The sequence below is a fragment of the Aethalodelphis obliquidens genome, unplaced genomic scaffold (genome assembly GCF_003676395.1).
Source record: "Aethalodelphis obliquidens isolate GAN/ISIS:26980383/991018 unplaced genomic scaffold, ASM367639v1 scaffold104, whole genome shotgun sequence".
Taxonomy (NCBI): domain Eukaryota; kingdom Metazoa; phylum Chordata; class Mammalia; order Artiodactyla; family Delphinidae; genus Aethalodelphis; species Aethalodelphis obliquidens.
Window position 1 is genome coordinate 1,150,611 of NW_020838048.1, and position 21,734 is coordinate 1,172,344.

Here is a 21,734-nt window from a genome sequence, read left to right on the forward strand (position 1 = left end):
CCAGGTCACATAGCAAGGTGCTGGCAGAGCCTGGGTGAGCCTCCAAGCTCCTTGACACTCTGATTCAGTTTTCTTCCTGTTGCAGCCCATAATAACTACCCAACGGATAGGTAAGACATCTAGCACAAACTAACAAATAGGTAAGAGAGAAACTTGAAAAATTCTTCGTTTCTTGATTATATTTTACAATTGAATTTTTGTCTCACTCCAATTCTTTACCTGCTCATGCCAAGCCAACTTAAAAAATCGTGAGCAAAAAACCTCTCTGCCGTTCCTCTCCCTCCCCTTTTCACTTCTACCAGAAGGGGTTTTCAGCTAATTCCCATCCCTATGCCATGCTTATGTGGTCCACTTACTCAATCCCTACACACCCTTTGATATGTAGTTTAAATTCAATCTCCTGCACAAAGCCATTCCTAACTTTTCTGCTCCACGTTCATCACTTCTCTGAAGTTCTGCAGTGACTCTGCGTTGTGCCCTCTAATTCTATATTTGCCTTGTGTTTTTACCCTCCCCTGGGAACGGTAGTTAGAAAGTTCTTGAACAATGTTCACTGGTTTAGAGGAACAGAGAGTAGGCGCTCAGAACTTACGTGATTCAAATACCAAGGCCATTCTTACATGGAAACGTTTATAATGTGAATTGCTGTTTTTCCATATTGCTATTCCTACAAAACCTTCCTAACTCACCCTCTTCCTGTCTCTAAGCAATCTAAAACACGGATTATATCACCTTAGTTGAATCCTTCCGAAGATTCATGGCGTAAAAGAATCAGTCCTTCCCCTGACAAAGGCATTCAGTACTCTGGGAACATAGTCCAATTTCCCCTCAGACCTCATCAGTACTTTCCCACACTGCAGCCTTAACTCTAGTCCAAGACGGCTGTGTGAATTACTTGCTTTCCTGTAACTTCTAACCATTTCACGGAAGCAGCGCTCTCCTCATATTTCCTCTGTTGCTTTAATTTTTGGTTACTAGCCCTTCATTTCGATTCAAGGTTTAGGTCAAGGATGTCTAGAAACCCTTGTCATCTCCTGCCTCCCGTACAACTTTGCTGTTACCAGAATATTTTTATACTCCTTGTAATAAACCAGTTTTCTCAATGACTGTGCAGTGCCAGTTGAAGAAATTTTATCTCCAAAGTTCAGATAAGGAAACCCAGGTTTAGGAAGATTAATACATTTGTCCAAGAACACATGATCAGTGACACGTAAAGCTAACAGGTGTTCTCAACCAGGGGTGATTTTGAGCTTCCCCTCCTTCCCGGGGAAACCTGGGGCAGCATCACGGGCCAGGGGGAGCTGTTACTGGCATCAAGTGAGTAGAGGCCAGGGATGCTGTTAAACATCCCACAATGCACAGGGCACCCACACAGCACAGAATTACCTGGTCCCAAGGGTCAATCGTATGGAGGCCGGGAAACTGTGAGCTAGACCCCCAGCAGAGTTGTTTCTTCCTACTTGCTATTCTATATTTCTGTTCTCCGTAAATCAGAGTGGTTTGGGTTTGAGGCACAGCTAGGACTTCGCTAGTCAAGGGACCGAACCGACTACTAGTCAATATGACACTTTTGTGTGAATTAGAAAAAGGAGCCCTTCCTCAAGATATTTTACTGCCACCTGCTGGCATATTGTCCTAATATCTCTGCAAATCTGCATTGACTGTGGGGGACCTGGCACCTCGCCCAGGGTCACGAATGCACGACTTGCACTAGCGTTAAGTGGAGGCTCCCTGGGGAACGCTGGGTAAGTTACATAACCCCTCCAGCCCTCGGTTTCCACCGCGGAAACACAGGGATGACGACCTCTCTCTTGCTCCATGGAGGATTAGCTATAATATATGTATAAAGGCCCAAGCACACGGCCGGCACATGGTAGGAGAGACGTGAATGGCACCTAGCTGGTACCTATCCAAGAATATTTTCTCCTCTTTGCCACAGGCAATGCAGTCCTGTTCAGCATGTGGACCGAAAGCATGTCTGCAAATGATTTCAAAAAGACACGAGTGAGTTCAACTGGACATTTTGCTTTCCTCAATGCCTTCTTAATCACCTAAGACCCGACTTTCTTCTCACATAGTACTTAAGAAACGTCAGAGAGGCAACCGATATACCTAGGAACCCAGACAGGGCTCTGTCTTGACCCAATGATTAGGCAGATGATTCTACAGCTTCTCTTATATCTATAGTCAATCAAGGCTGACACCCAGACGGGTAATATAACTACTTAACAATTATGAGAATTACAGTATATGCTTTGAAGAGCTGTGTCTGCTGAAAGAAGGTGGCAGTGCCATATTATGAAACCTGAAGCCAGCAGAGGTTTCACTAATAACTGCTATAGAGAGAAATGGATAACTCAGGAAGGTTCCATTCTCACACTGATAGGGAGGGTGAGGATAAGAAAGGGAGAACTGCCTTTCTGAAAAAAAATACATATAACCATGGCCTTTGGGAAAGAAATCTGACAAACACAGAAATGAATCCACAACACAGCTGTGTTCTGCTTAACAGGATTTAAAATAAAAGCTTCTGGGATAAGTAAGCTTGGAATGCCCTTGCCGCCTTCTTGTTGATCTACAATGCATGTCCACATATTAAAGGGTCTGAGATCTCCTGGGGAATCCAAGGTCAGGGAGAAGTATGACTGCATGGTTTCAAGAAGGGAAACAGGTCTCTCGTTAAGGCAAAGATTAAATAGGCTGCTTGCTAACAGGTCACTTAAAATTGTCCAAGGGAGAAACTGGAAAACACCTTGAAGCACAGGAGTATGACCAAAGAGAACCAGAGCCCAAGACCTCAGATGGGGGGCCAGGTCCAACAAGAACGTCCCAAAAGGGTCCAGAGGACTGTGCAGAACCTGTCTTTAGCAGTTCGTACCATGTGGCATTGAGATACATGGCAACAGTCAATAGAGCTGACTTTTCAGTTCTTCTCTCCACCTGGTTTTGAAGCAGGATCCACCCTCCATCGCACTGAGCCAGTCCCTATTTTGGGGGGAGGGGTGAAGGAGAGAAAGCACCTCTAAGATGGAAGATCCTAGACTTCTAGCCATAAGGCACATGGGTGCTCCAGAATGAAATGGAAGAATGAAGAGGTGACACCATGTCTGGGCTTCAAGGTAAAGCAGCAGATCAAATGAGTTACAAGGACAGCCATCTCCCCCCGCCTCCGTTACTCCATTTTCCTCATGCTTGTAAGCACCTCTGTAGCTCACGTTCGTCTCCTTCACACAAATGGAAATTCAGGGTCTTGAGTAAAGCATCATCATGGAAAATGACACCCTCAGTTGGAAGCATCCTTGAAACATACAAGGAAGTTAATGGCCAATGCGCTCTTAGGAACGGTCCCTCCAGGGGCGGGGGGGAAGCCTGTATTAGTTCTCTTCCTACATAGACACATAGGCCAGGAAAGGGAAGCTTCATTTTCTCCAGGTGAAACATCTGACCAAATTGGTAGCACTCCTTTTTTTTTTTTTTTAAAGTTGAAGTATAGTTGATTTACAATATTGCGTTAGTTTCAGGTGTATAGCATAGTGATTCAGTATTTTTACAGATTATATCCCAGTATAGGTTATTACAAGACAGTGGGTATAATTCCCTGTGCTACACGCTATATCCTTGTTGCTTATCTACTTTATGTAGAGTAGTTTGTATCTATTAATCCCACTTCCCGAATTCATCCCTCCCCGCATCTGTCTCCCGTTTGGTAACCGCACGTTTGTTTTCTATGTCTGTGAGCCTGTTTCTGTTTTGCATAGACATCCATTTGTATTATTTTTTAGCTCTCCCTTTTAAAACAGGAAAAAGGAAGAACCAGAGCATCTGTTGCGGTTGGCGGTGGGGTGCGCACCTCTTGCCCGTCTTTGCTGACGTTGTCCTCGGCGTGCCTGGCCACGATGGAGAGGAACTGCAGCAGCCGGTGGAGCGTGTCGCAGTTGCAGGGAGGTAGAAGGTAGATGAGGAGCTGCAAGGTGCCCAGCTGTTCCTCAGGCTCCAACACTAAGCAAGGCAAAGAGAGGCGCTCCGAGTGAGTCAAAGGGGGACGTCATGCCCTTCACGCTCAACTGCCTTCAGAAAGGGATTAGCACGGCAAGTCACATTTCATTCCTTCACCCACTCTCCCATTGCTTTAGCAATTGAACAGTAAGGTTCTATGAGGGATACAAAGATGAATTCGACCTGGGGAAATGTACCATCCAGAGAAATCCTTATAATCCAGGTTAGAAAGGTAACTCCACGTCCCTTACTTTCCTCTCCCTCTTTCCCCTGGTATAAACCATCACATACTTTATGGATGACAGTCTTTCATGGTAGTTAACTATTTGCTGACAGTGACTGAGAATCTGTGAATGTTCTTAAATTTGAGTTTAGAAGACATTTGAGACCCTTGTCTGTTGAGCAATGTATGAGGTAGACTTTTTGTTGGCGATAACCAAGACACGGCCCAATGTCAGTGTCTTCTCTCTCTTTTGTGAGCCTATCTTAACTGCAGCATGGATGAAGAAATTCATGGAGGCTGAAACCGTTCTGGTGGTTCCTCCTCCCTCTCCCCGTCCTTTTCCCCTGTGTGGGATCTGTGTCTCTAGCCCTGAAGCAGCCACATTGAAAGTAGTGACACTGGGCGATGCCATCCCGCTTTCCCTGGAATGTTTCCTGCCCCCCCAGCTTTCTCACTCTAGGTTCCAGAAATGCAAACTCATTTTTAGGCCCAGACTCAATGTGAACTCTCTCTGTTCCTCCAAAGCATCAATTTATAGCAATTTCTACCATCCTAGAGTCGTTTGAAGGCATCCCAAATTTTTCTTGGCTACTTCCATTTGTTTTATTGCAACTTTCTACTTGCTAATTCTCCCCAGGGTAAATCTCAGAAAATTCCCCAAATAGCCCGCTCATTAGAGACTGATAAATAAGGGCAAAAAAAAAAAAAGCTATTAGAAAACACATGCATAAGGTTTTCATGAATGAGTGGGACATCCCAGTAACCCAGGAACACATTCCTGCAAATGGCTGCATTACGCACAGAGAGTATTGATGAAAGCTGTGTACAGCTCCCTGGTGAGAAGGGGGTCCGGCATGTCCCTCAGGAACTCCTTCAACAAGGCAGCCACGTCATGAACGCTGTGCTCTTCCTCCAGGGACACGTCAACCCCACGGTCAAATTCCTCACGTAACTGGAAAGACAACGGTTCAAGTGGCAGTCTCAGAACACCATACGTCAATGTTCAGCGCCCAGCAAGAGAAGTGCTATGACATGCAGCATCTGGTGTTAAGTTTACCCAGACCCCAAGAAGGAGGAGCAAACAACATGTCACCTTGATCTACAAAGTCTATGCAAACCCAGCCATGAATATATATATATATATATATATATATATATATATATGAAATAAATTATTAAATCAAAGTACCTGTGCATTTACTGTTAACGATGCAAGCAGAAGGGCTTGATAACGACATCCAGAAGGTTGGGAGGAAGAGCTAAGGGGTTAGGTCAATTCTAACTGTGGGAGGGAGGAATTAATCTATTATACAGTGGTTTTGCATGTCAGCAAATTTACCATGTTGGAATTTTGACATTTTCCAGAAATACTCGACAAGAAAGCAAAGAGATATTTCTGCAAACAATGAAATTAAAAACCCTGATAGGGGCTTCCCTGGTGGCGCAGTGGTTGAGAGTCCGCCTGCCGATGCAGGGGACGCGGGTTCGTGCCCCGGTCCGGGAAGATCCCACATGCCGCGGAGCGGCTAGGCCCGTGAGCCATGGCCGCTGAGCCTGCACGTCCGGAGCTGTGCTCCGCAACGGGAGAGGCCACAACAGTGAGAGGCCCACGTACCGCAAAAAAAAACCCGAAAAACAAAAACAAAAGCAAAACAAAAAAAACCCTGATAAACCATTTGTGACTAAGCCTTGAAAGATGACAATAACGAAATAAAATCTGCCTTAGATTTGTCAAAGTAGCCTTATTAACATTTTCCAAGAAGATTTCCTGCTTTCATCATTATACTCAGTCCTTTAGCGTTTATAACAGTAGGAAAACACAATAGCAAGAAGAGAGTCATAACTCTACACCCTATTTTCATCTCGGACAGCTCAACTTCTCTTAGGTATTGTTTGTTCTCTGCTGTTAAAATAATTTTGTGAGTTCATAAATGTACTCTAGGCAATAAACTTCTGTAAGTGTTCATTTGCTGTGTCATTCATTCACCCATTCATTCAGCAAAGATGTACTGCACACTTACTGTGTATGGCCTTGTTACAGGTCCTCAAAATAAGGTGACGAGTAAAGAGGCAAAGCCCTCCCCCTCCTCCAGCTCTCAGGCTGACAGACAGGTGATAAATTGGTAATCCCACCAATGATTAATTAGCTCTTTATACTGTGACAGTTGTTCTCAAGAAAAAGTGTAGGATGCTAAGAAGTGATATACCAAGATCAAATGGTGAGTTAGAGCATATTTCACACTTGAAATCTAACCACTAATTCTATATGTATTTTTGAGAATCCTTACGTAAATCTCCATGCAAAGGTTTTCCCTTTAGTGGATCCAGATATAACTGAGGAATAATTTCTGTCACTAGCCACCTCGCCACCTGACAAGAATGCCTGTTGCTGTCCCGAATGGCACATCAATTCCAGGCAACTCATCCTTAGTGTGTATCGGGCAGCCAGAATGAAGAAGGCTTCCATCAGCACCACTCCTAATCGTGGTCATCTAAACACACCATGTTTTTCTTCTGAGCGCACACGCACACGCACACACACACATGCAGAAAGAACGGATCGTGGGAAGAGCTTGGTCTAAACTGCGTGCTCCTGAATTAAATTTCTTAATCTCTCTAAGCCTCAGAAGAAGTGGGTGAAAGGGGCTTGTCTCCCAGCCGGTGGGCGGATTCAACGAGACAACGTTGATAAAAATATTCTGCAATTCTGCACAGGTGAGAGGCCTAAGAAATGTTATTACTATGCTAACTTTCTTCCTGCTAATCTTACTGTGAACTGTTAAATGTTCAATAGTATCTTATGTGACTATTACAAATAAAACCAACCAACCAACCAAACAGAAAACATACTTCTTTTGAAAACCCCTTTTGTCTTGACAAAAAAAGAAAGACATTATGAGGAGACACTTATTTCAGTTAGTTTCAATAATATGAACAAATAGCGTTTCTTCAGCTTCATCCAACTAAAAATTATTTTCATTTGGCTTCATTTTTGAATTGCTGGGTTCCTTACTTCTTTCTGTTGGCACCAACAGAGGGAAAATAACATTTTAATTTTCTTTTAGCCAACAAATGAATTCTTTTCTCAAAGGATGGTTTGCCTTTTCTGAAGCCGTCATGAACACAGATACCTGCCTGGTCATAGGAGCCTATTCCTGAAGCTCTCATATCAAACTTCTTTTGCAAGAATGCTGCAGAGTGCAGAAGGAAACTGAGGGGTACAGTCCCCACATGGAAAATGAACTGGGGAATCAATGGGACCTTGGAAAAGTAATATGAATTATTTATTTTCGAGAAAGTAAAGCTATAAACATAGTATTTTAAAAGAAGAGATATTAATGGCATTACTCATGTCTCATTTTAGTAAAAACGGGTGCTGTACAATTGTTTGCTATTTACGATCACTGACTGATCAGGTACTCTCCGAATCTCCTACATTTACAGTGTCAGTAAGATGTTTATAAATTAGTTTCATTTGGCTGTACATGCGGTGGGCACGGCCAGATGTTTTGCTTTCAGTTGTATGATCCTAACTCTTTCACGACCTTTCTGAGATTCTGAGTTGTTGCCTTTCACTTCCTGGGACTCAATTATACTATAATAGGTGGGAGGGTACAGAAAAGATATTCAGAAATGAATTTGCATGAGCTTGAACTTTGCACGATGTAATTCAACTAAAAGTCAGGTGAAACGTACAATATAATCTTCACTTTTCACTTACTTGTCTCACTCTCTTTTTTGAGCTTCCAACTCGGAATATCCCCACTGTCTGGAGGCCTGCAAATAAGCAAACAAAATCGTCAGTCCTGTTTTGTGGCTTGAAACTGGAGGAAATCAAAATAGATATAAAAGGGAATGCCAGCACCACGCTGCAACATGCAGGGCAGTATAGTAACTTGACAGTGTGCACGAATGCTTCTTTATCCCGCACTAGATTCACCAGGTACCTAGAGGTTAGCCCTGAAAGTACCAGGATCATTTTACGTTAAATGTTTCTGATGAAAAAATTTTCTTGCGTTATTATGTATTTCCACACTTTCTCCATATGAAAAAAATAATGTAACATTTTCTTCATCATTCAGAATAAACATGAATTTTCTATGAATTTCCAGCCCTTTATCAATTTTAAAATAGACATTTCTTGCTTTACTGATCATAATTAAAACATGTACTTATTAAAGAAAATCTATAAGGTGCAGAAAAATGTAAAAAATAATATACTTTAAAAAATACCTGATGCAGAAGTAATGACTTAATATTTGAGTTTATTTCTGTTCAGTCTTTTCTCCATGAAAAAAAAATATCGGGGGTAGAATGCTGCTGCTTTTACTCAATATTATGCCACAATAATTTTTTATGCCAGTAAAAATTCTGTCAATGTCATTTAAAATGGATGCAAAATACTCTACTGCATGAATGTGCCACAATTCACTTCATATTCTCCTCTGAATGACAATATAGCTCCCCGCAACATATATGCACTTGTTTTGATACCATAACTAGCCCTATTAGGAACAACTCTGTACATAGGTCTCAGTTTACATTTCTGATTGTCTTAAGATCATGTCCTAGAAGTGGGATTATGGGGCCAGTGCATGAAAAAGAGTTATCCAGCCCCAAATGTCAGTAGTGCCAAGGCTGAGAAACTCTTTGCTCTAAAAAATTAGGTCTCTTAAAAGAAACATAATCTACCACAAGTTAGACATTTCAACAATAGTTCCTTAATATCATTAAATATCCAGTCAACGTTCACATAAGGTTCACAAACTGTGATAGGCTGGCGAGCCTTGTAGTCTCTTAACGTGTTTGTTTCCCCTTCTCTGTTTATATGATTTCCTCATAATTGGTTTGAGGAAGAAATAGCATTGATTTCCCACTGTAGATTTTCCCACTGCCTGGATGTAGACACTCTGTGGTGTCATTTATGTGCTCCTTTCTCCCCTTTATTTCCTCTAAAGAGATAGTTAGAGCCAGAGTTTTCTCTGATTCAGGTTTGGACTTGGGGGCAAGAAGACTTCACAAGAGGTATTATGCACTTCCTTAAGGTGGCACAGAGGGTCTGCATGACTCTCCTTTCCTATGCAAGCCATGAGTCACTGCCACTGATGATCATTGTCTACGTTTATTGTTTCATTGGTGGCTCATCTTCTCTTCATTTGGGATAATGAGTTACAAGGCTGATGGCAGATTGTAGCTGCCAGGGGTGGCTTGTAGCCACATGAAGAGAGCTGCTGTGAGAGTCCACAGACCATGAAACATAGTCAACACTCCAGCAATCAGACTCACGCTCTCATGGCATTATTTGCATCCTGAATCTACCTGTTCCTGAATCTAGATATAATATTCATACTTCCAGCATGTAAGTGGGAATTTGGGGGGGCTGCTTTGCTTAATCTGCTTTTATCTGGGTTCTTCTCTCTTGCCACGGAAAGAGTTCTGACTAGTCCAATATATAATGATATTGGAAAGAACTGAAATCTTTACAACATTATTTCTTCCCATCCAGAAACAAAGTAGATATCTTAATTTATTTCTTAGTTTCTTAACATTTCTTGGTAAAGCTTTGCAGTTTTTGTCACAGAAGTTTCTTACTTCTTATTACAGATATTCTACGTAACTATACGTTTGATATTAATATAAATGAATTATTTTATAGTACATAACCTATTATTGCTCTTATATGAGACATGGATATCTTTTTGTGTATTTATTTTATGGTCTTGCCACATTGTGTATTGTGTATAAGACTTTTAAAATTGGTTTTCTAGAATTTTTCAGTTAGAAACGATAATATCCATAAATATCCCATTTATCACTTTTATTTCTTATGAGCGTTATCCTGAATTTCCAGAATAATTTGAGAGAATCATGCTGAGAGGCTAGTTATTGCTGACTTGCATAAGTACATCTTGGTGCTTTGCACTTGGGTGGAATTTTGCTTTGCATCTGTTCTCAAAAGACTTGTGTTCCTTCCTTGTTGCTGCCATCAGTTCATCTGCCTTATAACTGAGTCCAGCCCCCAGCCTAATCTACTGCTTCTACCTCTCTGGGAGCTTGAAAACAGGATAATCAAGGTATTAGAATCAAATACAGAATTATATTTCTTCATCTACAAAATGAGCAAAATAAGTATCCACCTGGAAAGTTGTTCAGTGATTCAATTAATGAATGTATATAAAATACTTAGAATTGTATCTGGCATCTACTATTATACAGAGAGATATAGGCCCTAACTGAACTAAATAAGGCTTTTTGTGCAGAACAGAAAACTGTAATATAATAGGAGGTCTTAGCAATTTTAGTTTTGGCTGCATTTATTTTCTTGTTGGTCCGATGGTTTCCAAGTGGCTGAAATTTCTACATAAGTGAGATATCACATAAGGGCACTTTCTTCCCAGGTGGGACTATTCCTTTGCCTGAAGTCCTCCGTTCTGTTCAGAAATGCCCATTTCTGTGTCACTATTTCCTAAATTATAGTATTTTTCCACTCAGTAAAAGTGACTGTGATTCCAAAAATAACTAGCTAGTGACTGATTGCTATAATTCCTATGTACCAATCGATTATAACCTGTTTTAAGTTTTTAAATTAATTAATTAATTAATTTTAGGTTGAGCAGATGACAGCCTTCAGACAGCCAATGCCATTCTCTGACATAAGCCTTAGAGTCATTTTCCTCAAAGAGAAGATACAATCTAGGCATCCAGTAACCTTGACTTGAGACAGTCACTGTTAAAAACAGGTGTCCATCAAAAAAGGCATAGATCTGGCAAAGAAATGTGACTTTGCTGTACCCTGTGCCAGAAATGGATATGATCGCCTTTCTCTCCTTTTTGTCAGAAGCTGAAATGGAAACCAGAACCAGGGCACCTGAATCTCAGGCTTAGGGAATTCAAGTAATGGGGGCAGGCATAATAAGGAGGCGGCCCCACCCTAAAATCAGCCTACATCCTTTAAGTAGAAGAGAGTTGGACTCTTTGTTATATTGTCTGGGTTTTTTTTTTTTTTTTTTGGTCGTTGTTTTTGTTTGAAATGTGTGCTTCGGGGAAATTAAGGATGCTTAAGGAATTTTGGCCTAATAGTGGAGAAGGCATTTGGGTGAAGTAAAAGTGAGGAAGGGTGGCGTACACGAATATATAGATGGAGTCAAGATAACTGTCCAGGACCAATTGTTTTTGTTTGTTTCTCTCTCTCTCTCTGTTTTGTTTTTGTGTGTGTGTGTCCAAGACCAATTTGGGAGAGAATGAAAAGGTCTTTGACAAATGTCTATAAAGTTAAAGTGAATCAAACTCTCTGCTACCCATTTCAAACACTGGCAAATGAAGTCTTACAGAAGAATTGTTTTTGAAATTTGCTCTTTTACCATTGGTTTAAAGTGACCAAGATTAATATCTGTTTGAATTTGAAACTATCTCTTATTTTTCCAGAGCCATTTGGTCTAAACATCATGGAAACTCAGAACAGAATCAGGGCCTTGAAAGATCATGTAGGTTATCTTCTTTCCTTTAGGCCCTAAACTGCATTGTAACTATTTCCCCCGCAACCCCCCAAAAAAGTGAACTTCCCTGTTTTTTAGTAATCTTAAAGGAAATGCTATTTTACAAATTATAATTCATGAAAATTTATTTTCAAAAAGAAAATACAAAGACATGCCAAGTTTTCTTTCACACAAGCAGTTACTCAACCTGGCACTGCATTTTTGCATGGTTAGAGTAGAATTTTCTCGTTTAGAATTCTTTATGGTGCTACAGTTCACTCTCTACATTCTCTATAGGGAAAAATTATAATTATAAAAGTATGAGTCGCTTTTTCTACCTCGTAGTAAAGTTTAGGCTGAATTTAAATATTCATGTAAATTCTTTAGGTGCTAAAAGCAACTAAAGAACTCTAGTTGCTAAGCTATTTTGAAAAATAATTCTGTTCAAGTAATACTGATTGAAACATTTACATTGTGTTATCATGATACTAAGTATTGGGAATTCAAAATGTCTAAGATATTTTTATTGATGTCCTGTTTACTTTCCAAGGAGAAGAGACAGATAAGAATGTACACTCATACACATACATATACATACTGAAATTTTGTATAAACAAAGTTTCAATACATATTACTTATATTAAGTCACCCATATGATATCTAGTGATTTCCATATATAATGAATTGATTAAGAGACCTGGACATATCCTAGTCATTTTTATAAAGTCCCACTTTTATTAGAAAGAAAGAGATGAGAATGTCAAGAGTAGTTATATCTATATGATAGCCTCAGAATTTGCTTTTCTGTTTCTTTTTTTTCTCTATTATGATGTGTATATTACTTTTATAGTAAAAAAGCAATTACAGTCATGTATGTCAATTATTTCTCAATAAAACTGGAAAAAAGAAGCAATTATAAACTCTTCTCACGTCCATAAAACGCATGCTAACATTATAGCAAACAAATTCAGATCGTAGACATGGCTGTTTGATGAGCCAAAAGTCTAAAGTTCCGCAAAAATTTTAAAGAGCTGTAAAGTCAGCGTATTAAGTGGAACTGAGTTTCCAAAACGGTCACGATGAAGAAATCTTAAGTGGACAGCTTTCCACAAAAATGCAAAGAGCAATATAGAAAGAAACCTATTGTCCAAAACTATGTATTTTCTATTCACTTAAGGAATGGTTCTCTAATCTGTTTTTTTTCTGTAAGAAGCTGGACTATTATTTTTTAAAGGAAGCCTTGTGGAACCTCAATGTATAAAAAAGATGAAAGTGGCCCTGCTTTCTTTGCAGGGGGTCCTGAGGATAGCCCCAGCCCAACAGACCTTGCCCTCCCCTCAATTCCTTGATCTCCAGGGTCACTTCTGAGGACTCTTTAGGGCTGCGGAGCCTGAATACCATCAGGTGGATTCGCGCCGCCCCAAATCTGGTTCAGCCCTACTGGGGATAAGCAAACGTTCATGTTTGTAAATTTTCTTTGCAAAGGAAATTTTGGCCTAGAGCCTGATCAAATGAACATAGAATTGGAATCGGGTGCTTGAATGAATGATGCCCGAATACATGAAAGTCTTCAGTACTTGACTGCTGACAAACAATTTTGCTTACCATGTTTTTCTAGATGTTGACAGCAGCTGTCCACCAGCCTGGGGACCTGTCTGTAAATGGGATTCAGACTGAGTTTCTTATCTCTGGCTTTTTCTTTTTTGCTTTGAGCTTCGGCAGGCAAGGAGAGCTGTAACGCTTCTAGCAGTCGAGACTGATTGTCGTCAAGATCGGTGATAGAATCCACTGACATTGCACCCTGCAAATTATACACAGACATGAACACAGAGTGCACATGGAGAAAATAAAAACTGCTTCTCCCAATGCCATCCAATAAATCCTTTTGCCCACGACCACTAATCACACTCGAAATAATACTGTTTAATTGTGCGGTTTGTATTTTCAAAGGAAAAAAGGTTAGGAAACCTCCACAGCATAGGGTAAGGTAATGACAGTTACAATTTCAACAATAGACAACTCCTTCCAAATGGAAGACAAGAGATGGCAAACATACAATTAAAATATTTTGACCCAACCACTTCATTCCTTGAAACAAGAAAAAAATCACATACTTGACGAATGAGGTAAAGTCAGAGAACTCTTGTGAAAAAAAAAGAATAATTCAACTCTCGAAAGTAGATTTTAAAATAGGAGGATTCCATAAACAGTCTTAGTTTAGTTTTCCCTAAGACGTGACACAATGAACTTTATTAGGGGAATAGTCCCAGGAGACAGCTGTAGGGAAGTAGGGAAATGAGAAAGGGAAGTGAATGCAGCTAATGAAGGGGGCATCACCAGGCCTGTGACAAGCCTGTGATAAGCCTGTGACAAGCCTGTGGGCCGCTGGAGCCCAACTGCCCTGGGGACCTGGGAGACCGTGTAGACCATGCACCCCAGAGCTATTCCTGCTAAGGAGTAAGGGAGTTGGGGGTATTTATACCACGAGTCTCAAGAGTCATTGATTAAAGACAACTTCTGGTAGGGGTAGGGAGGTGACATTAACGCCTTGCTACTCGCAGCCCGTCGTCTCTATGGGTGGGCGCCTCTGGCCATCGGAGAAAGCCCCCAGCCAAGAGATGAGGTAATGACAGGTGGAAGGAGGGCTGGCACTCTAGGAATGGTAAAAGGCTGAGGGTAAGGCTGCAGGGCACCACTCATGCCTGTATGGCCACCCACCCTTTGCTGAAGCATAGAGGAAGAAGTTGGCTGCTAGCAAGGCCTGGCCAGAGGGGAGGGCATTTGGGACGCCCATTGCCTGGGCTCTAGATTCTCAGAAAGCTCATATGTGGCATTTTGGTGTCATTGCCACATAGGCTTATATAAACAGTCTGAGAGCCTGTGCCAGGATTGGAAGAACAATTCTCTTGTCTGTAAGGTAGAGAAAGTGATGGGGGTCTGAATATGCCAACTTAGCTTTACACATGGTGAATCCCCGAAAACAGTGGTGGGTGGCTCAGGTGCCCCTGAGTCTTGGGGAGGTTCTAAATGTTGGAGGCTGATTGAGAACTGTGGATTTTAACTGGGAAGTGCCTCAGGTTTTTGGTTTTTTGGGGTTTTTTTTGCGGCACGCGGGCCTCTCACTGTTGCGGCCTCTCCCGTTGCGGAGCACAGGCTCCGGACGCGCAGGCTCTGCAGCCATGGCTCACGGGCCCAGCCGCTCCGCGGCATGTGGGATCTTCCCGGACCAGGGCACGAACCCGTGTCCCCTGAATCGGCAGGCAGACTCCCAACTACTGCGCCACCAGGGAAGCCCGTGCCTCAGGTTTTAACTAGGGCAGTAGTCAATGGCTGGAGGTGGCAAAGATTTGGGGCTTCAGGTGAAAGGCAAAGGAGAGATCTCCCAGTGACCTAGGAAGTTTCAGAGATGCTTATCACCTGACTAAGCTAATCACCAACCAATTTGCCTGGAAACTCAGCTTTCCTGGATTGAAATTTGAAATGCCAAATAATAGCACACTGCCTGGAACATAGTACTCACTTAATAAATGGTACCATATTATTACAGTATTGATTTGAAAGAGGACATGTGTGTGTGTGTGCGTGTTTCTACAGTTACGTTTGAGAAAAAAGCCATGTTCCGTTGGTAGGAAAAAATCTCATTGCTTATGAAGACCAGCAGCAAGTTCACTCGGCCAGGCACAGTTCTTGGATGAGATGAAGAGATTAACAAAGACACCTGGCCCTGCCCTCGAGCCTCAAAGTCTCATGGGAAATTCTGGTACCACAACAGAAGGTTACACTAGAGTAGGATCAGTGGTGATGTTGTAGAATGTTCTGGATATCACGGGTAAGCAAGGAGAGGCACCCAATATCTTTGAAAGAGGTCAGGGAAAGGCTGTGAGGGGTGTGTCAGGTGCCTTGGGGCCGGTGCAAATTCTCCCTGAATGGGGTTGTTGACAGATACCTGGACACAAACTGCATTTCCAGTTTTCACATGAGCCAAGACTCAGAGAATAACCTTAGAACTCTTCCGTTGTCCTGACATCGGGGTCAGAGCAAACACTGGTTAACTCACCCTCCTCCTGGCCCGAGGAGCCGGCTCCGGGGTACTGGGGGACGTTGACTCATTTGGTGTTTCCGAGGTGGAGCTGAGAGATGAGTTACTGCTTGAGAGTTCTTTGTTTTGTCTTTTATTTCCAAATGGGAGGAGGGAAGCCACAAAATCGGAGGCATCCTTCTGCTCGCCCCTCTGCGAGTCCTGCTTGAGTTTATAGGCCCGGTCGTTTGCGATGACTTGGGATAAGGGCATTCCAAACGCCTGTGGGATGAACTCTGGAATCAAAAACCAAACATTCACTTTCAGAGAAAGACTGCACCAGGGGAGACTCTCAGTCATGTTGCAGATCAAAGGGCAGACAAATTCCAACGACTGTTTTCTGAAGAACTGATTCATCCATCAATATACGGAGATGACTGTTGAGTTTGTCAGAGTGGCTGACGTTTCTATCTCAATAAAGAAAGCTAGGATGTATAAAGAGCATGGGTTTTAAAAATCTAAGCCTCGAGTTTTTCTCGACGTATCTCAAGTATGTTTAAAGGAAATAGCTTTATAGAGAAGGGTGACATTTTTTGACAGGATGAACATAATACTTCATCCTCGTGAGTAAACGGTGTTACAAAATGTGTCTTTGATTGATGTCTCAAGAGCCCCCACAGCTTACAAGGCCTGAGAAGACTCTGTGCGTATACATTCATTCAACTGTCACTTACTAATACCTACTATGTGCCGTGTCAAGGTATGCAGTGAGGAGTACAAAGCTTACAGAAGGTCCAGTCCTCGCTCTTGAAGGGTTCAGAGTGTGGGGTGAGGTGGGGACTGGAGAATCAGATACGTAAATAATTGCAGTTGTGTCTATCATCTGTGTAAGAGAGAGATGCCAAAAATTACTGAAATTCAGGTAAGTGGCTACACTCTGAGGTTCCCAGTCAAAGACCTTCCAACATGTGAAATGACAACTCAAGAGACAGAGGAGCAGCTTGGGAATAAGTTTGTTCTTTTTTTCTTTGTGTTCTTCGTTCCCACATGCTGCCTCCAATTGCTGGGTTAGGGCTGTCACGCTCATGGTCTATACTCAAGCCATTCTCCGGGCCACATGCAGAAGTGGATTCTCACCACTAGATATCCGGTGAAGAGCCCAGAATATAATTTATTAAATCCTCTAGTAAGGACAATTTGGGGGAAGGAGCATAATGCAGAAACCTACGGCTTTATTTGGAGATGTATACACAATTGCATCTCTAGAGTAAATCCACTTGTATACACGCACATTGTAAGCACGCTGATCCTTAGGGCCAAGCATTTTATTCGTAATATTTTAAATTCATGCTGAAAAGCATTAATAATTATATTAAATGCATTATTTCTTTGAGACTAAAAATTACATCTCCTAGCAGCAGAAAACTGGAGTCTAGCCTCTCCCTTGTTTTTATAACCCTTATGAATAAAACCAGAATGAGCAAGGGAAAACAATTCTGAGGTTGAAAATGCTAACATTACATCAGGTGGAAAGAGGATCCACGGCAGCATTTTGAACATCCCGGGGCTAATGGTCAAGTCTGCATTAAAAGCAGAAATGGCACTTGAGGGCTTCCCTGGTGGCGCAGAGGTTGGGAGTCCGCCTGCCGATGCAGGGGACACGGGTTCGCGCCCCGGTCCGGGAAGATCCCACGTGCCGCGGAGCGGCTGGGCCCGTGAGCCATGGCCGCTGAGCCTGCGCGTCCGGAGCCTGTGCTCCGCGACGGGAGAGGCCGCAGCAGTGAGAGGCCCGCGTACCGCAAAAAAAAAAAAAAAAAAAAAAGAAATGGCACTTAAAAAGCCTGAACCTCTTGTTCTATCAAAACATGCAATTCATTTTGAAGTGAAAAATCAAAACTTCAGCATTTCGGGATTTTTCAGAGGATGCTTATCATCCTCTATAAGTGTGTTAACTAGTCGGCATACGTGAATGCAAAAAACAATTCAGGCATTTGTTTTGAGGGATCAATGTGGACAGTGTAGCAAGATCCAATCCTCACTACTGATAAAAGGTCATTTCCACTACTAGCAAAATCAGAAACCAAAGGGGACACCTCAGGGTTTATTGTGTAAACCAGTGCTATCTTGTCTATGGGAATAATCAAATAGTCTTCCTTCAAAAACCTTGGGGCAAATCTAGGAACATGCGTATGGCAAGGCTGATAGCTACTTGGAATATATAAAAACTGTTGGTGGGTAAGGATAGCAGAAAGGACACTGATAAATGTATCAAGTGACCTGTGTCTGCCCAAGCAGCCATACTCATAACACGGATTCAATGTGACACGAGGACTATTGATTCCTCTCCTAGACATTTTTTCCACATAAAGGAAACCAACCAGACTCGGCTAGATATCTCTAATATCCTTGGAAAAAAGAAGCAAGATGGTTTCCTTTGGTATCTGTCATTTTTAATATCTAGAAGTCTGCCGCTCTACTTGTAAATTGGAATAACTGAATAGAAATTAAACAGATGGAATACATGAAGTCATTCTCCCCAAATGACTCTTCTATTTCTTTTCTTATTTCTGCTTTTCTCTAACAGGCTTTCTTTCCTGGCTGAGTTTATTTATTCTTTCAGTGGTAGTGTTTTGATCTCGTCTCTTTAGTTTCGCGTTGCTTTCTCCAGAGAACTCTCTCACAAGCTTCAGAAAGGAGACAGATCTCTCTATGCTCTAAACTTGTGTCACAGTGTCTAGGCCCTGGAAAATTCTAGGCAGGGTTCCTTGAATGTGATTGCTTCTCAAAATATGGGTATTGTGAAACTGAGGACTCGGCCCAAGGCTGTTGAGCAAAACCCTCCTTTCTGTGTAAATAAAGTGTTGGGCACACATGCTTATCTGTGGGTTCAAAGCTCTTCTGTTGGGGAGGAGAAGGGAACCTACAGACTCTGTGTTGATAGCAGCTAATAAATTTGATAATGGGTTTTTCAAACCATAAAAATATTACCCAAGACTCAGTGTTCTGGGCCCAGGGACTGTGTGTATCGTGTTCTAATCTATAGTATGTGTTTACTAAGGAGACTGCATCCCCTGCTGTCCTCATTGGTAGAGGCTGTCTCTGCTCCCTCCCCATGGCCCTCAGGGCCAGGAGGTGGTGTGCTGGTCGCTCAGCTGTGCTTCAGCTTCCAGATCCTCTCCCTCCTGCTGTGTGGCAGAAACCTGGGGCCACTGTAAGCTCCCCTGCCCCCATGCTCACTGCTGTCTTCTGTCATCACCGTCAGAACCCCCGTCTACCATCATCCCGGGAGACGTGGATGTCTACCCAAATGACCCATCTGATTCTGTCCTCACGTCTCCTTGACTTTCTCCTCTCCTCTCACTTTTGCCTGCAAGCTACCTTTTTCACCAACTCCCTCAGTCCCATCCTGGACCTATCCTCAGCAGAAGTGATTTGGCCCCTGGAATCAGGCTTCCTTCCTCCACCGTGGTCTCACCCTCCCAGCCCAAGTTCATGTTTTACACTGCAGTGTGGCAATCCATTTAAAGACACCATTAAGCCACCCCATCCTTAATTCACTCTGATGGCGTCTCAGTGCTCTTAGCATGCAGACCGGAAGTTGTGCTGCGGCCCACAGTCCTGTGCGAGGTGGCCCCTCCTATTCCTCCCTGGAATCACACTCCCCCTGTTTCTCTCATCTCCAGTAACAGCACTCAATACATTTTCTTTGAGAATTTCTAAAGAGTGATAATTGCTACTTGATGTTTCTACTGTTATTTAACATGGCACAAGACAAAGTTGTATCAACTATTCCTACGTAGTGCTACTTCACAACTCACATATATTAACCCATTTAGACAGTGAGGAACAATAAAACATGGCATGATGTAATTTCGGCACAAAGAAAGGTGCTAGACCTGAACTATCACCAGAGTTTATGTTGATAAACACTTCATCATCTGAAACTATCCTGTAGACAGGGGACCTAGCTCTCAGACTTAGGCCACAGTAAAACCTATTTCCCTTGTGCTCTGATTAGGAACCGCAATAATTGGCACAAAGTAGCCATTTTAAAACCTTTCCCCAAGAGTGATTCTTTTTGACACAAGAAAGAAATATTCTGAAGTTCTGAAAGTTTAAAAAATACTTTTTGGATGCCAAGTAATTTAACTAAGAGAAATGAAGAACCTTGGAACTATTCTGTACGAAAATATGTTTTCTGAACCAGCATCAATCCTGAATTACTTTCTGTATGGAAATCAAAAGTCATATGGGCACTGCTTAAGTGGCAGGAGGGACACAGAAGTGTCACATGATCTGCTGTATATCATGTTAACGCAATTAAATAAAACACAGGCCATGATTCATTCTGATTGACTCAATTAATATAGCAGCATATCAAACACTTAATGAATCGCTATTGGGAGAGCGATTCGATTCTAAAAAGCTGCTCCTGTTTATTTTTAGATGACCCAACCCAAGAAGTCATCTAGAATTTCCTGTTTTCCTTCTTTTACTCTTGGATTCAAATGATTGTCATTTTTCACATGTGCAGCTGTTATGAACCCCAATGCTAATATTCCAACGGAAGAGAACGATGTGAAGTGATCACAACCATGCGAGACCTGCACACTGCCTCATCACACCCCGGTTCCCAAGACATCCACGTAATGGATGCGTGGACACACACAGGACTTTATGTTCAGAAAAGATGCCACGTAATTAAGTTTCACTTAAGCCTAGGACGTCACCTTTTTAACTATCAAACCTATATTTTAAAAAAACCTCTTTTGCCATAAATCCTGGTATTTTTCTCCTTAGTTGGATGGGTGATGTGTTTTTTCTTTGGAACCACCAGGACCTGCCTTCCTTTTCCCAGCCAGCACCCCTGTGCAACCCTATAGAACACTGCCAAGTTTTCACTGAGCCTATACAATACATAAATGTGATTTGGTCTAAAATGTGTAATAGTCCAGTGCATAGCGGTTGATTACTTCCCCTGGCCCTTCCTGCCCTACCCTCACTTCCTGCTGTTTTCTTACATAAGCGAGCACACATACATCTCCCTCTGTTGAGGGAATTCAAACATCTGCAAAAAATGTTCACTGTGCTTAGTTTCGCCGGAACGGGCACTTCTGAAGAATCACCTCGAGTCTACATCGTGAGTGTTCAGATCCTAGTACCATTATCTTGATCCTAGAATAAACAACTTTAACGATAACACATTGCTGCTATCAGTCTGAACGATCCCTTTAATAACTCTATAAACACTGAGAATTCTCACGAATCCTCTAATCTCACGAGATAAAGATGGTCCATGGCAGGAACAGACTGAGTAAAAACTCTAGTTTAATAAAGCTACGCTGGCTACTAACGTTCCTTTAAAAAATAAGGGTAAGAACACATGAACCAATTAAATACAATACAGTTTATCAGACAAGGATAGGTATCTGGACAAGAGTTAATGTCTTTTGCATTCATTATGCCAGCAGTAGACTCTCCTGTGGTAGAAGGTGCCCTGGGGAGTATACTGGTTAGTATGGACCAGAGTTCTCTTCTTAGAAGGTGCACATTAGTAGTTTATAACATTACTCCTGCTCAGCACTCCTACAGACCAACGGGATCAGATTTTCTGGGGTGGGGGTCTGGGCACTGGAATGTTTAAAGGTTTCAAAAATTATTCTGCTATGTAGTCAGGGGTAGGGATCACTGCCATTTTCATGTCCTTTTCTTCAGTTTGAGGTAAACATTTGAAATGTCTGGAGATATTTTGGTTGGGGGCGGTGCTACTGGCATCTAGTGGTAGAGACCAGGGATGCTATTAAATATCTCAGACAATGTACAGGACAGCCTCCACGAAAAATAATTATCCAGTCTAAAATGTCAATAGTCCCAAGGTTGAGAAATCATGCTCTAAGGGAAGTAAAACATTGGCTTTCCGTTCTTTAGAATTCTTTAATCTCTTTTTAGTCCAAGAACCAGATGTCATGACCCTTCAGGCACAGTTCAAGATATGGGTGTAGAGTCTCGGATCAACGGTGTG

General features: G+C 42.0%; 1 protein-coding gene across 2 annotated transcripts in view; it reads right to left on the reverse strand.

Annotated features, from left to right (window-relative positions):
* ARHGAP6 (Rho GTPase activating protein 6) overlaps positions 1-21,734 on the reverse strand; it is a 487,363-nt gene that overhangs the window by 33,346 nt on the left and 432,283 nt on the right. For both annotated transcript variants that reach the window (XM_027096555.1, XM_027096556.1), the window contains exons 4-8: positions 15,752-16,008; positions 13,300-13,495; positions 7,941-7,996; positions 5,021-5,171; positions 3,851-3,999 (exon numbers count right to left, since the gene is read on the reverse strand). In XM_027096555.1, the coding sequence (XP_026952356.1) occupies positions 3,851-3,999; positions 5,021-5,171; positions 7,941-7,996; positions 13,300-13,495; positions 15,752-16,008 (809 nt within the window). The remainder of the gene's footprint in view (positions 1-3,850; positions 4,000-5,020; positions 5,172-7,940; positions 7,997-13,299; positions 13,496-15,751; positions 16,009-21,734) is intronic.